Source organism: Oreochromis aureus, linkage group 7 (genome assembly GCF_013358895.1).
Source record: "Oreochromis aureus strain Israel breed Guangdong linkage group 7, ZZ_aureus, whole genome shotgun sequence".
In the NCBI taxonomy this organism is placed as follows: Eukaryota; Metazoa; Chordata; class Actinopteri; order Cichliformes; family Cichlidae; genus Oreochromis; species Oreochromis aureus.
Genome location: NC_052948.1, coordinates 59,639,780 through 59,656,312, shown reverse-complemented (window position 1 = coordinate 59,656,312; position 16,533 = coordinate 59,639,780). Strand labels below are relative to the sequence as shown.

Sequence of the window (16,533 nt, the reverse complement as noted above, 5' to 3'; positions counted from 1 at the left end):
AATGGGAGGGGAGGGACAAACAAACATAAAGAAGATTCAAGCAATACTTAAAAGTGTGTTCAGTGTTTTTCTGTTGAGCAACTTTTTTTAAGTTACTGAAGGATGTAAACTGCTACCTGTTGGCTCTCTTGCATGGTGAGACTGAAGGGCTGGACTGAAGAGAGTTCGAGGCAAACGAACTGGTGCTGAGGCTGCTGTCGGGGCTGCTCAGTGAGCACACTCTCTCCATAGACAAACTGGTGTTTCCGCAAGCCTCACACACACACTTCTCTTTGCACCTGAGGACACATTTTCATATTTTTTAGTCTGAATAGCTGAATTTAGAGGTAGTCTCTTGTATAATGCAGGGACTTCCAAACAATGTTGTACATGAAGCTGACATGTTTTCCTTCATAAGCAGGGTGAGCTTGAACGAGTTTATTTTCCTGTTTATACTCACTCATTCAGACGGCACCTCAGTGGTTGTTCCTCCCCACCCTCGTCCTCTGCATCTGTCAGATCACTGCGGATGCTGATAACGCTGGGAGCAGGGCTCCCTTCAGTGTCGGCCATCAGAACCGCCACATCTCGCTGCCTGAGCAAGTCAGACTCTCTATTAGCGTTCGTCGCCACCTCTTTGAAGCAGCTCACTTCCTCCTCTGCATCATCATCATCCTCATCTGTGTTTTGAACTTGTGGTTGCCTGGTTTCCACTAAAGGCACCTCCCTTTGACGCTGCTCCCTTCCTGCCACTGCCTGTTCAACAGCATCAGCCATTTTGGGGGTCCGACATCCAGTGATGTGGACGTTGCTGGAGTGAGACAGGTTCCTTCAAACAGAATTATTTCATAAATGTTTAATATATCAGTGACAGAGAATTTAAAATCCAAAGACGTGCACAAGGAGCAGAATCCAACCTGTTGTGACTGTGCCTGTTCCTTTTATTGGTTGGCTGTGGCCACACAACGTGAGCTATGCCGATGTTGATCGGCTGATGGGCCGAGAGCGCTGGCATCTGATTAGTCAGGAGAGGTTGTTTGATCACTGCGTTATAGTGGCTGTTGTGTGGACGCACTTTCCTGTTACAGATTTTAAGAGTAAAAGGTGTAGGAGAAACATGAAGCTCCATATTTTGGGTAAAAGCATAAAGAGAATAGAAAACATGCTGTGACATGATAAGAAAAACAGTTACAACTCATGACAAGAACTCCAATACTGATATTTCAGCCCTGCTTTGCACATAAATTGGTAATTCCCAAAAATAATCTTATCATTTTTGCACACATGCCAATAAAGAATTTGACAGAAAAATGTTGACCAGTATAAGTCTTGCAAGCAGGGACTTTCCCCAGACTTCAAGTCTTTGTGACTCACCCCCAGTCGCTGATCCGCTGTGGTCCAGCTGTGGTCTCGTTGGTTAGGGAGGATGGTGGTGGTGGTGGTGGGTGAGAGGGAGGAGGCCCTACTGGAGTCATCTGCTGCCAGGCTGCTGGGACAAGGAGCTGCTGCCCCCGGTTAGACCAGGCCTGCTACAGGCACAAAGGAGTCAAATCATAGATGTTATGTAATCTTCTTTTGATCTCCATTGGCGTCAGAAGTGGTTTTTGAGGAATTGAAGCTTTTACTCAGTGACGCATCAGCAGTAGGGCGACAGGAGCTGAGAGTTACTCAGGGTGTGTCTGCCACTGCTTCTTTAACAGTTCAACTTATTGTTGCATGTAAAGAGCTTACCTGAGCTATTACACCAGGCCTCACAGGTAAGGGTTGTATAGGAGGTGCCTGAGTTGCCATGGGGACAGAATAACCTGCTGGCTGATTAAGGTTGCCTTAAAAAAACAAACAAAAAAAACAAAATAAAATTTTTTTGTTACACAATAACTACATTTAATACCATTTTGGTAAAGTTACTTCTGAGAAAATCTAAAATGAATGTTGTGTAACTGCCAAAAGAAGCTATGCACAGTCTATATACCTTGCATGGTTGGAGGACAAAGAAGGAGGGCAGGTGGGAATGAGTCACTGCACCCAAACTGACCATTTCCGGTTGTCAGAGCTATCCCTGGATGCAACACTGATGGAGCCGACTGGGTGATAGCCTGCTTCAGGTACGTGTACACAGAGGCAAAGGCAGAGCAGAGAGCAGTGGGTGATAGACAGAAATCAGGTGAGAAAGTAGAGGAGAAGAGAGGAAATGAAAAGGAGCGGTGACAAAGAGAGACACAACAAAGGTTAGCCATGAAAAGAAGATGATGACAGCGGTGCCAGTGAAGTCAGTGTGACAGAAATATTAAATCCAGTTTACTACAGTGATGCATTACAGCAACTTCAGGTCAACAGTAAAGAATATGCTAACAGAAACAATATGTTAATTAATTATACATGTTTGGAGGCATTTAGGTACTTGCTGTGCTGAATGAGAGACTAAACCTATTCTACCACATTCTCACCTGAGTGTGGATTGGTATGTTGCTGTAGCCCAGAAGGCCAGAGGAGGCAGTGGGAGCTAGAGGTGGTCTTGAGAAATGAATGGTGTTCTGGTTGAGAGCGTCAAAAACTGCATTGCTGGACCGAGTGTGGCACATGTCCATGATGCGGAAAGATGACTGCACACTGGTAAGGGTGAGAAGGGAAGCTGTATGTTTGTGGTTCACGAGTATATAATGTATTTTTACCATGCCGGTGTGCTCTAAGTTAGACAGGAGAAAGGAAGCATACAGGAATGTGAAAATCAACACATCTTGTGAGCTGTCGTAGCCTTACTGGTTGCTGTGAGGGTAGTCCAGTAGATGAGTCATAGTGAGGAAGGGGTGACTGAGGACACTGGTGGGAACAGTCCTGTCTTCGGCATCGATCAACAGCATGCTCTTAAGCAGAGACACAAACTCCCGCCTGTCTGCCTTCTCTGCTTGCATGTCAGCGTTATCAGGACTCAGCACCAAGTTCACCTAATTGACAGAGCAAGTCACAGCCACAAACTTGGGTTTAAATATAAATTTTATGAAGGTAAGACTTGTATTGTAAGGTGTTTTATTTGTGTCTGGTGTGGTTTGAAACCTATCCAAGTGATTTGGTTTATAAAGACTCACGTGGGCTATGTCATCCAGACAGCTGAAGATGTACTTTCTGGCCTCTTTGGATTTAAGTCCCGTCTCTTTCTCATGCTCCTCTGTTGTCTGGAGGAAGAACAGGATCATGATGATAAATATTTCAGACACGTAAATGTAATATGTTAAGACTTTTGTATAAGCAGGGGTTTGCATCTCTGTGTTTTGGAAATTACCACTGGATTTGTTTCAGAGATGAGGGATGAAAGGTTAGAGTATTAGACAAAGTATACAAGCAGGGAGAGCAAACTTTACACGTCAGCATGCAAATCTGGATGCGCAACTTGTTCCAACTGAGTTTTGCTGGAAAGTACACGTACAGATAAACATTCGGCTTACATTCATTTAAACTGTATTTAGAGTCAGCTCAGCAGGTAGTCTAAACACAGTTTCACATTTCCTTCGGCTTTCCTCCGGGTTTGCCGGCTTTTTTCTGTTTGGAAAAGATCATGCAGCTGTTTCCTATTGGGAATGTACTGCCACTTCTTATTTTTCCCTGACTGCAAGGATCTTTCACTTGACTTTTTTTTATTTTTTTTTATTTTAATGAACAATTACTGACTTTTAATGACATGTGGTTGGCAAGAAGAGGCAAGACATTGTGTTTGTGTCATATATGTGTCTATTTTTGTAGGATCTGAATGCACATACTTTTAGTCTCCACGATGTATAGGGAGAATCTGATTCTTTGGAGAAGAAACGAGAGGTCTTGGTCCCCTTGTTGAGCAGCTGCTCAGGAGGCAGGCCTTGAGTCTGAGAGATGTACCGGATCTGAGCGGTGCAAGAAAGCAGACGGGACGCAGCGAGGAAGAGGCAGAGGAAGGGAGAGGAAGAAAATAACAGGAAAGTCACAATCAGTCACAACGTCTTACATAATCACAGCATAAAACCACACAACATGATCATCATGAATGTAATGAATTTTACCCAGTTTCTATATTAGTTTAAATCAGCTGATGCACTCTGCTTGTGTAAATATGCATATGACTATTCTTTAAAAAGAACATAAGGTAGATTGAAACACTTTCTCCAACATGTACCCCCTAGTGTTCAGCCGTTCAAACCATTTTATTAATAAAAATCTTCACCAACAAAATGTAGTCAAAGGCTCAAATGTTAAGCGACAGATTCAAATGTTCTCAGTCCATATGTAAGCAAGGATGGCCACCTTTTACCCTTTCCCTCTCGCACTAACAAGTCCAAACTTTCTTTGTAGTTGACTGCAAGAAATCACAAAGTTTAACACAGCTGAATCATGTAATTTCACAATGTTTTTATTGGGATGTACAAGCCTCTATCTGATGTTTATTTAATGAGCATGAAAATCCATTTCTATTTATCAGTCAATGCTTACTTTTACTAATTTGTGAGACATTTTAAAATGCCACTGAAGGTGGGATTACCTTCACAGTGTGATAACAGAGAAGTAAACCATCTTGCCCAGATGTAGGCTGTCTTTTACCAAGAATGGTTGAGCTGACCCCCGAGGCTTGATTAAACATCTTAAATACTACGATACTCCAGAAATTCCATGAAAAACACAAATCCTACAGTAACAGTTTTACAGTGTGTATGTGTGTACATGTTGTGTCTACGGCCTAGAACAAATACACTGACTTGCCAGAGAGCACTGGACTGAGAACCTGCTGATGGTGCACTGAACGCCAACCACACTGTCTATGTGTGCACAAGTGTGTGTTATGTGTGCGCGTGAGTGTGCGCACTTGTCTACCATCAGGCTTATGTTTATAAATACATTTTGCTGTGTAGAGTGGAACTGCAGTGAGCCTTGGCATAGGACAGCATGCTTTTGGGGACTCGATGTGCACGCGTGAGTGTGTGTCCTGGCATGGCCCTGTGATACAGAGCTGTCAAAGATCAGTGGAGGACTATCAGCTACTCTCTGACTGATGGCAGTTCAAAGCATTAGCTGCTTTGCCAACCAAGCAATCGATTCTTTAAAAAAACCAAAAAAACCAATTACGTTTCATTATTTGATGTTTGAAATTCATGTCAAAACACACAACGGTGTCCAACTTTTTTCCCTTCAAATTTCTAAACTCATGATGGCCTTCATTCTGGACCTCGATGAGTTGACTATGGTCAAATGCTGGATAATCCTGCACTAGTCTGTGAATGTGTTATGGGCCTGTTCCCATGCTCCCTCTCCCTTGCCGGGGGACTCCATTTAGGGCCCCTGTTGTATAGTTTAGATCGCCCAACCCTGTGGGAAGATAATCACACACTGCCAGGAACAATTTCCTGATTCACTTAGTCCAGATTAGTATTAGGTGGATTTCATCAAGGATTTGTTGGACCACAGTCATAAAGCAGGAGAGAAATTGGGAAGCAACAACAAATGAAGGTTTACTTGTGTAATAAAAATACTATCGTTGGGCTCCTGGGAAAACACAGCCAAGAATGAATTATACACACTAAATGTATTTTCTGCAAAAATGGGGTTTAATTTTATTTTCTCCACCTTATTCCGCCTTCATTTATGAAAGGTCTCCCTCTTCAGGCTTTCTGTCCTTGAGAGTGTGCATGTGTGTGCACGTTTGTGTGCGTGTGTGCGGGAGGGGAAAGTCACCTGGTCATACTCCAGCGCTCCAGGGTAGAGAGGCCAACCCAAGAAGAGCTCAGCTATCACACATCCCAGCGACCACATGTCTATGGCCTCACAAAATGGCAGGCCCAAAATAATCTCTGGAGCCCTGCAGAGAGAAAAGACAGAAAGAAAAGGTTACGCCTGGGAGTTGGTCACCAAGTATAATCACAAACAGGTCATACTGACACAACCCAGAGAACAACAAAATAAGTATGGATTGACAGGAGTGGAAAGGCTGGGACCGCTGCAGCTTTTGTTGGATGGAGCTCAAAAGAGGTTGAACAGGAATGTTTATGGGGAACAAAAAGGTAAAACAGCTCAGCAGACACCAAGCATACACCCAGGGCATTAAGGACAGCCCAGGGACTAGTGGATGAGAAACTTGCACTTCTGGACTTGGCTGTTTAGTTGCATAATTAACCGTTACATTTAGAACACAATGAAATGTTCTGAAACTAAGACCGTTGTGGCAATGTGGGTAGACGGAACCATGAAAACCATTCAAGAAAAATGGATTATTGTAAGAACTTGGTGCATAATTGTTAGATTGAATTTGTTTGGAACAATTTTCTGGTATTTCAGCAAAAAGATCTCTTATGGCTGGTACCCATTTTTAGCATCGTTGATGACAGAACTGACCTACAGGACACAAGGACAGGAGCTGATTTGCCCTGGCATGTTTAATTAAGACATGGTTGAAAACTTTGTTTCAACAATGCATCTTTCTGTATTATACATAAGGAACATTATGAATACCACCATGCTGCGTAGTATATGACTGTCAAAAAGGAACCAGTTACCATGTTGTCAGCAGGATATTCTAAGAACTTAAACCAAATACTACATCCATATGACGTGCATTCATTCCGGCAACAAAAGAACTAAATCTCTTTCAAAGAATGGACTTTGCCACTTGCGCAATTTACTGGGTCTTGTAATCTTGCAGTAGTTTCTTGAGCCGGTGGATGAAAACAATGCTCTATCAGGCCTGGACACAGCAGCTGAGAAACACTGCTGCAAACAGCAACCACTGCTGTGACGACCACAGGGAAAATGACTGTTGCCAAGCAACAACTGGACGCAGGACGATAATGTAACTGCATTACAGGGTGATAAATGGGGCCATCAGTCATCGCTCTGTGTGTACATGTCTGTGAGAGTGTCTGCTTGTGTGTAGACACACAAATGCATATGTCAAGTTCATTTTTACAGAGCCCAGGCTTTCTGCCCTCCTTGGCTTGCAGGAAATTACACTTTGCCATTTCCCATTGCTCATTCAGGAGGAAGAAGTTCAGTTATGCAACACCAAAAAGAGCCTTGGGGTAGATGGCCTCAAACATTTACAGAACAGTCCTGTAGCAGAGACTAAGACGGTGATTGTGGGTTTCCTTGTTCTAAACATGCTGGAAGTGGTTGATTTTATCTGACAAACCAAAAACTAACCATTTTTCTCACAAACAGAAAGGCTAATAAAATACTTTTAAACTCTTTACTAAAATAATGTATTTAAAAAAAAAAAGAGAGATTCACACTTATTAAAACAACAAATAAAAATAGATGCATAAAGTCCCTTGTTGAGAAACTGCAGTCATAACATAAGACAATGCTGGCCAGCTGCTCAAGATTACAAAAACCAGTGTATTATTCTGATGTAGGAAGAGGAAACAGTGGTTCTTGTTTTAACTGTCATCACACCCATTTGCTTCTGCTGTTTCCTTAAAATCAAGAACAGATCACATGGCAGCAACTCAATGCATTTAGACATGTACACACAGTCAAGTTTAAACTGAGCAGCAGAAAGGGGAAGACAGCAGAGTTTAGTGACACTGAACGTAGCAGTGTCCCACAGCTGGTCTACTGGGATTTCCCCCAACACAGCCATCTCCAAGTTTTACAGAGAATGGTCTGAAAAGGAGAAAGTACCCAGAAAAATGCTTAGTTAATACCAACAGAGAAAAACTTCAAGACTGTTTCATGCTGATAGGAAGACAACAGTAACTTAAATAATCACTTGTGAAAATGTTGAATCCGATGGGCTACAATTTGTATGAACTCACCAAAAACTAGACAGTACAAAAACATTGCTTGATCTCCTGAAATCTTAATTTTTGCTGCAACATCTGCACAAGCAACATGAGAGTATGGTGCCATCCTGCTTTGTATCAACAGGTCAGTCCAGTGGTGGTGTAATGCTGTGAAGGTTATTTTCTTAGCATACTTTGGGGCCTTTAGTACCAACTGAGCATGTGCTAATGTGTAAATGCCACAGCCTACTTGGGTATTGTTGGAAACTATGTCAACAACATAACCATCTTCTGATGGCTACTTCCAGCAGCATAATATGCCACGGAACACAGTTCAAATCACCTCAAATTGGTTTCTTGAACATAACAATGAGTTCACTGTACTCTAATGGCATCCACAGTCACCAGATCTCAATCCAATAGAGCACCTTTGGGATGTGGCGGAACAGGAGGTTCTCATTGTAAATGTGCAACAGACAAATCGTCACCAACAACAGCTTGTTCAAACTATGCCACAAAAAAACAAAAAAACAAAAAACAAAATCAAGGCAGTCCTGAAGGTAAAAGGGCATCTGTAAAGGCACCAGTAAGGGGCACTGAAAAGTCTGTGGTGACTGTACACATTCTTAGCTGCTATAAAATCTAGAGTCAGTAGTAATGATTTACAGTAATTATAAACTACCCAAGTGTTGATGCCAAAATGGTATGGTAAATGGGAAAGACTCCACTACACATGAAAGTGATTCCTCGAGGCTGACATTTTGAAACAGAAGAGTCAATCTCTCTAGTTTAGACAGTACAGCCCATGTTGGTAAGCTTCAACTGCACTTAAATTTTAGTCAGTATTAAGACCACTCTGTCAATTTATCTAAGGAAAATACAGGATGATATTCTCCACCAACTACACAAGCAAAAACTCAGTTCAGCTGTGTATTACAGGCCTATAGCAAAAATAAACAGTCCACGTGCATATGGTCAAGGGAGAGAGGGACACACACAAAAATAAACCTGAAGAGAGGAGTGTGTATGTGTGCGTGCATGTGTTGTTGTTGCCCCCAGAGCAATAGCGGCAGCCTTCCAGATCTATAAAAGCTCATCACACAACACACATCTGACACTCCCGCACACACACCCACCCACCCACCCACCCACCCACAGGTGTTTGGCAGGCAAACCAGGTTCCAGAACTAACTAGTCTCACTAGAGAGCAGCAGCTACGACATGAATAAACAGTGCATACAGTATGGCAACACACTGCTGCTGTGTTCAGAGAACATAAATAACTATGGACACACACACACACACACACACACACACACACACACACACACACACACACACACACACACACACACACACGCTCTCTGGACACGTGTTTAATTGATGTTGATGTGATGGGACTTGGTACAGGACACGTGAACCCTGTGCTTGAACAAACTGCAAGCAGAGCTGATTCATCATGATTACATATCAAACAACTCCAACCTGATTACTAAACCCTAAAGCGTGAGGCAGCATCTCATGTTGCAGGAAACACGTCAACCAGAGCAGCAACGTTTGAAAGGAATGATCACCTGAAAGACCTGAAGAAATGCAGTGTTAGCATGTCTTTACTTTCTGTTGCATGTTTGTAACAATTCCTTAAGGCTAACTGATCTTTGCTTCTAATTTGTAAATGTTAAAAAAGTAGTAACTAACATGAAGGCGACTCAATGAGTTCTCAGGCCACACCTATTTACAAACATGGATGCATGCCTGTGATTCATTGTGACGACAACTAACACAGGGTAACATATTGTTGGTACTTCCTCCTTCCATCAAGCATCTCTGAGGCCATATTTGTGATACATGCACACGCACACTTAAGGCCATACTACTCACACAGTTGCTTTGTCCTACCTAGTGACAATATGTACACAATTTCTGCACAAATGTGTGGGTTGGTGATTGAGTGGGGATGAAGTGGCCCAATGCTGGTCAGATCTTGGACTAAAAAAAGTTGGATCAGACTAGGGCTGCCACGATTAGTCGACTAGTCACGATTACGTCGACTATTAAAATCGTCGACGACTAATTTAATAGTCGACGCGTCGTTTGAAGCTTTGTAAGATCCCAAAAGACACAGGAATAAGTAGTAGTATTTAAGAGTGTAATAACGGACTGAAACAGAAGATGGCAGCACTGCATGTGTAAGGATGCCAGCTGCCATTAAACCCCGAAGAAGAAGAAGCTGTGTCCCAGAATTCATAGCGCGGCCCAGCGCAGTTGTCAACAATGGCGGCAGCTAGTTAGTTTTAATATCGCTCTTATTAATCTTTTTGGATCACAAAATAAAGTTTAACATATTTTCAGGCCAGAATGTAGCTGTTTAACCTCAAATATCTGCTCAGTTTATCAAGACATCACATATTTTCAAAAGCGCCCCGACGTTTTCGGAGACGTCTGTTACCCACCAGCTTGATAGCTAGCCGGGGATCAAGGCTCACTAGAGCCAGTGAGAACACCGGACTCCTGGCAAATCGTTTTCAAACCCACCGCTGTCTTTCGCTACTCAGGTTAAACATGTAATATAAGTGACTTAGATAACTTAAAAATGTTATTGTTTGGCTTTTTTTTAGTATTTTATTTGTTCCTGAGTAAATCGGTTTGGCTGAGAAAAGTTATAGTTTTTACACAGCTGAATAAACGTCAAGCAGACAACTGATTATCAGAAGTGTGAGATGCTCGAGAGTATACTCTGGTGTCCTGTTATATTTTAGATAGCACGGAGCAGACGGCTGAGTTTATTGAACTCCACCAAAACAATCTGCAAATGTCATTAAAATTTAATAAACTATCATCTTGTCTTTATTTTTAGTTAGCACATACCTTAAACACTTCAAGCTGTAAGCTAATGATAGTTATATAAGAGCAGATGCATGCTGGTGCAATAAGCTGTACGTTTTACGTCCAATGGATGCATGATCTGATTAGTCGACTAATCGCAGAAATAATCGGTGACTAGTCGACTATCAAAATAATCGTTTGTGACCTAGATCAGACAAAACTGACACTGAGGTGATCTGTGGCCAATCCAGTATACTGTGTACTACACCAAATGTCAGCAGCACAGTGGCTGCTAGAGGGGAAAGCTAATGCAGTGTAAAATAAGCTAATGAGCAAAGTGACAGCAGCTTGGAGGCATTTCACTTTAGCTACACCAAGTTTTTATTTGTATTTTGTGGCCAAATGATTGACATGACTGACTGGTACTCGATATAAGCAGATATCTTCAGCCATGGTAAAGGTGTGGTGAGTTTATGGCAGACTACATTACAGGATTAGTAAGGAGGAAAAACAAACAAATAAAATGTGAATTATATTATTTAGTCATCCAGATCAGCCTCAGATGTATTGAATACCGTGTCAACAGCAGCTACCTAACATTTATTTACCTGTTCACATGATTAAATTTCACTGTGTTGTATACTGTAACCTGTATACTGTATCATTGTTTTACTTGATCATTAGCATATAAACACCACACTGATTTGCACTTAGACTTTGTTTACTATGTACACAAACTGCATGTGTATGTGGCTTGATTATAATAGCGCTCACACTAACACAGTAGCCAGTGTTTTGCAAGCGTAGCCACCCATGTCTTTTTTGTGCTCCAGTCACTGAATTAACTGTTGTTCAACGTGTATTAGCTTCAACTGTGATATGTGTTCAGCTTTGTCAACATTGTTTCAAAGTACATAAAGATGTGCAACACTTTCTGTTGGATTAAAAATAAATAATAAAATAAAAACAAGAACAGTATCCTCGAGTATTTCATTTTGAGATTTATTTGAGTGGGAGTGATAAAAAGTACTTAACCTGATACAGTTGTAGAGAAACTAAGTTATTAACGGGATGGGTTTGTTTATATCCATTATGTTAAAATTCTCCATTAAGGAACGTTACAAAAATGGTGCTAATAATATCAATAGCCATAAGAACAAAACTGATCTTATTAGCTTATTAGAAATATAGTGTAACATTTTAGTTGTGCTTAAGTGTAGCTCTGGATACACCAGTTTCACATTTTTGTACAAACAGCTGCTTCACCACACAGTAGGATAAATAATCCATCTGGAGTCCCCAGAAAAATCAATAAGCTTGCTACACAGATACACAGCTATGCAGATTAGGTGTGTGTACTATCATATATAATACAGGTGTACAATTTTACGTGATAAAAAACTGACATATCACAAAATCAGTGTTACAGAGATGCAATGTGTTTACGTTCCATAGTATCCACAGAATGTGATAAGCCCAGGAATGTCAAAACGATGATGATTCAATACCAAAAAAGGCAGCTACTTAAACAACCTCTAACAAAGCAAACAGTAACTAAGTCAGTTAAGTACGTTTGTTTTTATTTCTATAGCATCAGAAGTATTGTCACAAAATTCATTCAAATATCTTGATACAACTTTGAGTCTATGCTACCCAACCCTAACGCAGATGTGTGTACACATAAGCACATACACACAAAAACAAGAGCACGCATGTGAAAAGGGGGTGGTATATAAAAAGAAAAAAGTGCAGGTAAATTAGGAACCAGAAACTTACTGTGAGTATCATATATTATTCACTCAAAGTACAAGAAACGTATCATGGAATCTGGTATGGAGTTCACTGTCAGGTTTCCCTGCTGACTAAATGTCAGTTAGGAAACATGACACCAAACACGGTTACAACTGATTTCCACAGTTTTACTTCCACAGAGAACAGCAAGTAAATTAAAATAAAACAACAACAAAAAAGTCATCTTCTAGCCCTACTTTGTGAAACTGTGCCAATGTGGGTGAGGCAGCAACTTAACATATGGTTACTGCATTTTGAATAGAAGCTCAAGATCTGCCCGGGACTCTGTCAAATTAGACCTCGACGAAGACACACATCTGAATATCTACATATAGAAGATGTATGACACTAGGCGCCAAAGTAAAACATCACGTCTGTGGCAAAGACATCACACCTAGCTGAAGGAAGCCTAGCACAGCCTGCCCCGAGCTGTAACTGTGCTAAGATGATAGCCGTCTTTACTTCTACCTGAGCTGCTTAGCTGAATTATTCACATAGCCCAATGCTCCATTTTCACTGTGGGAGGTGGTTTTACGTCAACAACCCCCACAGCACAGAACAGTCACCTCACCAGGCCCTGCTGTGTCATGCTACCATGGCAACACCACATTAGCACATGATGAGCACAAAGGTTTCAGCTACAACTGTCTAGCTACAGAGCAATGCTTAGGGGAAATCAATAAAGTTCAAGTTCATACCATCACCCTCTCAACTCGAGCAAGGTGCTCACTACCAGATAAACCCAAACTATGTTGACATATTGCGCCTTTGACGCCGACAGTGAAAGATGAAATAAAATGTACACATTTACAAATTATGTAAAATGGATGTGATAATCTTTATAAGAATATAATTTCCGATCCTATAAAGTCTATCCAACTTGAATGCATATTCCCTTACAGGCTTTTGAACATGCAAACAGGAGGATCAAAAAACCCAACCTTTAATTACTGGACATGCTACCACTTGAACCACAGATTACCCAGTGAGTCATAAATTTTGGTTAAATTACCAACACAATTAGCAACATCATCCAAAAGGAAGTTCAACCTAAATTTACACAAAAATTGCCAATAATGGTCCAATATAATATCTCAAATCACTATAATATCTAAAATCACAATAATCTTCATTTACTTGTACAAAAGTCTCTGTATAAGGTTAAGATGGACAACACTGAAACTATGCATTTTTGTGTAAATGTCCATACAAATTTAGGCTAATCAATCATCCTAATCAAATCACATTAATGACTTGTGTCACATCATTGTTTGTTATGCAACATTCAGGAAGGATTATTTCATATATTAAAAACTTAAATGCTAGGCTTTTGGGGGGAGGGTCCATCTTTGGTTTTCAGTCAGCACTGTAGAACTTTAGCTCTGTTTGACTGAAATGATACTGAATATTAAATAAGCTAGTCACAAAAGGCCCTAACTTTACATTTAAACAAATGTACTTATACAAGCAGTTATGGCTATGCTATTTGTCTGCCCTCACTTTGAATGCCTTGAAACTGCAAGTTCTTTTCAATGAGTGTCTAATATGATTTATGGTCAGTGCTCTCAGCACTAGAACTAGACAAAACACCAATCTGTTCATTTTTTTGTGGATAAATATAGACGCTTTGTCATGCCAGTAAACACCAGGAACAAAACATTCATACTGGGCCTCATTAAAATGACCTCAGTTTTACTGCCATTTTTGGTGTTTCTGTGTGTTTTAAAAATCTGAATTCTCATCAAAGCCACACTGTTGGCAATGCCATTATTCATGGTACTGGAAAATCCAGGGAAAACCCAAAAACGTTAAGCAAAAAAGCAGAAAAAAGAAAAATCCACCCAACCACTGTGGTGAGGCTGTATCTATTAAGAGCTTCGCTATGGTAACAATACAGCACAGCCATTATGTAACATGAGCATGGGAGATGATACACTATATCCTTCAAACCACTCTCCACATAACCTCACTTACAAACAACGTAACACTCGCACAGAGTGAGCTGACTCATTGAACTGGGTCTTGTATAACAGCAATAAGAAGCAACAGCTACTTTCATCTGCTCCACTATTAACACGTTTAGGAAACAAAATGCACTGCAAAATATTATTTTGACCTCTCAGTTTGAATACAGACAATTCCCCTAACCAAGCTGACATACATGCTTACCAGTGCACACTGCACAACTAGCATATGCAGTACCAGCTATCATCATGGCTAACCCAACTCCTCCTCACACAAACCCACAGTGGAAAGGAGGTGGGATATACAGCAAGAGAAGAAAGCTATGAAGTACTGGTTTATTTAAAAATAAGACTTCTGTGTCTGGAGTCAGCATATTCTTTCAGCCATACACCACCAGCTAAGATAAAGGCCAAGTTAAAAGGTACAAGTCTCAACATACAAACGTTGAATACTCAGCAAAGGTCCTGTGTGACATTCATGTGGCATTATTGTTAGGCATGTTAGGGCACATTTTATATCCAGGCTCAACAGCTGTTCTATAGACAGGGGCACCACATAGGAACACACCCAGACACACACAGGAATGTCTGAATGGTTTTTTTCTGGATCTAAATGTGGGTTTTCACATACCACATTCTTCACTGGCCTGAGTGACCTCTCCGAAATCCACCAGCAGCCCATTTTAACTGCACTATGATCTCACTTTTGCTGCTTCGAGAACACACACACACACACACACAAGCACATATGAACGCACGTTCTACACAGTTATCCAGGTCAAATGAGGAGCAAATCCTTTATGTTATGTAACAGCTGTAGCTCCACACTAAACCTCAGCTCTGGTAGAGGAGGGGGCTGGGGAGTGGCTAGATTTCTCTAAAATAGAGAAGTTGCACACAGCTATTGGTGGAATGTTTGTGCTCTAAGGCTCACAGTTTTACACTTACATGTGCGAAGTTTCTTCACCTCAGGAAACCCAGACTTTTGTATCCCCATTTCAACACCACTACCAGAAACGCTTTTGAAATAACTGATAATTTGCTACGTTCCTTACAGGGCAATAAAATCAGAACTGCAGAGAGTGTAATGTTGGGTGTGTGTGCTCCATTAGCTGCTGACATACCCCTTATCCCAGCAGCCTCTGAAGAATTGCACAATGAAGAGTTTGCAACAGTTCACCCGACCCAAATGACCTGCTTGCTGAAACTTGCTAGTCGGAGCGGTGATGAATGAAATTGCCAGCGTTCTGTCCCATGATTAACAAAAAGGAAATACTTTTGCTTTGGCAAAAAGCTTGGATGTCATTATACGTGTCACTAACAAGCCTACGAGTCCACAATGAGTCAGCTATATACCAAAGAGAGACAAGGTTGGTTTTTTTTTGGGGGGGGGGGGGTTGTTATTTGACCTTGTGGTCTACTTTGTTTTTAAGTACAGAAAGTCCTAAATTTATTGTGTCATAATGGGAGCATATAAGCTTACAGCTTAACAATTTAATTAAGTTCTAGATTTCAGTTCAACAATGTGTCCTGAGGTTGGGAAAGCTGTTTCATAAGCACGTTCTTGCTTTCGCCGAGGCCAGAAAGACAAGCCAAATATTTCATGACGCTGTTCCTCATATAAACATTTCAGTTCCTCTGCACATTATGCAAGATCAGCCAAGTTAAGGGCGTGATGCACTGAGAACTACTCAGATGTCCGTCCAGGCATGTACATAAAAAATGCATACAAATAGAGAAGGGGAAAAAAAACAGCTCCCAAGACATGTCAATGAACTCCCAATGAGAGTGTGCAGGTTGTTACAGACCACGTCATATTACATAACAGAGAAGGCCTAAACACACAATGCTCAGGCAAGACTTCACTAAACCCTGTGAGAAACACGGAGAAACACACAAACAACCATTACCCATGGGAATAAGTCAAATCACTGTGCTAGCATGTTATGAAGACAAATACCATGACATTTCACCTCGTGACATATCTGATCTTCCTAAAAATATTCTACCATGTGAAGCTTATTCTGAACACTTTGTACCACTGGAAACCAGCTGGGTTCAGTCTGATGCATGCAGTGCTTGTTTTTTAACATATTTACGTTTCTTTTGACAAATGTGAGTCCTATTCAAAATTTTAAAAAGCCCGTAATTCCAGTAAAACTAAAACTTTACTTGTCACATTACAGGAAATAAAAATGTTTACCATGAACATTTGTCTCAAAATTAAACATCATGCT

The 16,533-nt window shown here is 40.9% G+C and overlaps 1 protein-coding gene across 1 annotated transcript in view; it reads right to left on the bottom strand.

Annotated features, from left to right (window-relative positions):
* hipk3a (homeodomain interacting protein kinase 3a) overlaps positions 1-16,533 on the bottom strand; it is a 29,504-nt gene that overhangs the window by 6,923 nt on the left and 6,048 nt on the right. The window contains exons 5-15 of the mRNA XM_031738313.2: positions 5,674-5,797; positions 3,735-3,854; positions 3,066-3,152; positions 2,740-2,924; positions 2,427-2,589; positions 1,952-2,075; positions 1,711-1,805; positions 1,354-1,508; positions 897-1,058; positions 440-808; positions 117-278 (exon numbers count right to left, since the gene is read on the bottom strand). Coding sequence (XP_031594173.1) covers positions 117-278; positions 440-808; positions 897-1,058; positions 1,354-1,508; positions 1,711-1,805; positions 1,952-2,075; positions 2,427-2,589; positions 2,740-2,924; positions 3,066-3,152; positions 3,735-3,854; positions 5,674-5,797 — 1,746 coding nt within the window. The remainder of the gene's footprint in view (positions 1-116; positions 279-439; positions 809-896; positions 1,059-1,353; positions 1,509-1,710; positions 1,806-1,951; positions 2,076-2,426; positions 2,590-2,739; positions 2,925-3,065; positions 3,153-3,734; positions 3,855-5,673; positions 5,798-16,533) is intronic.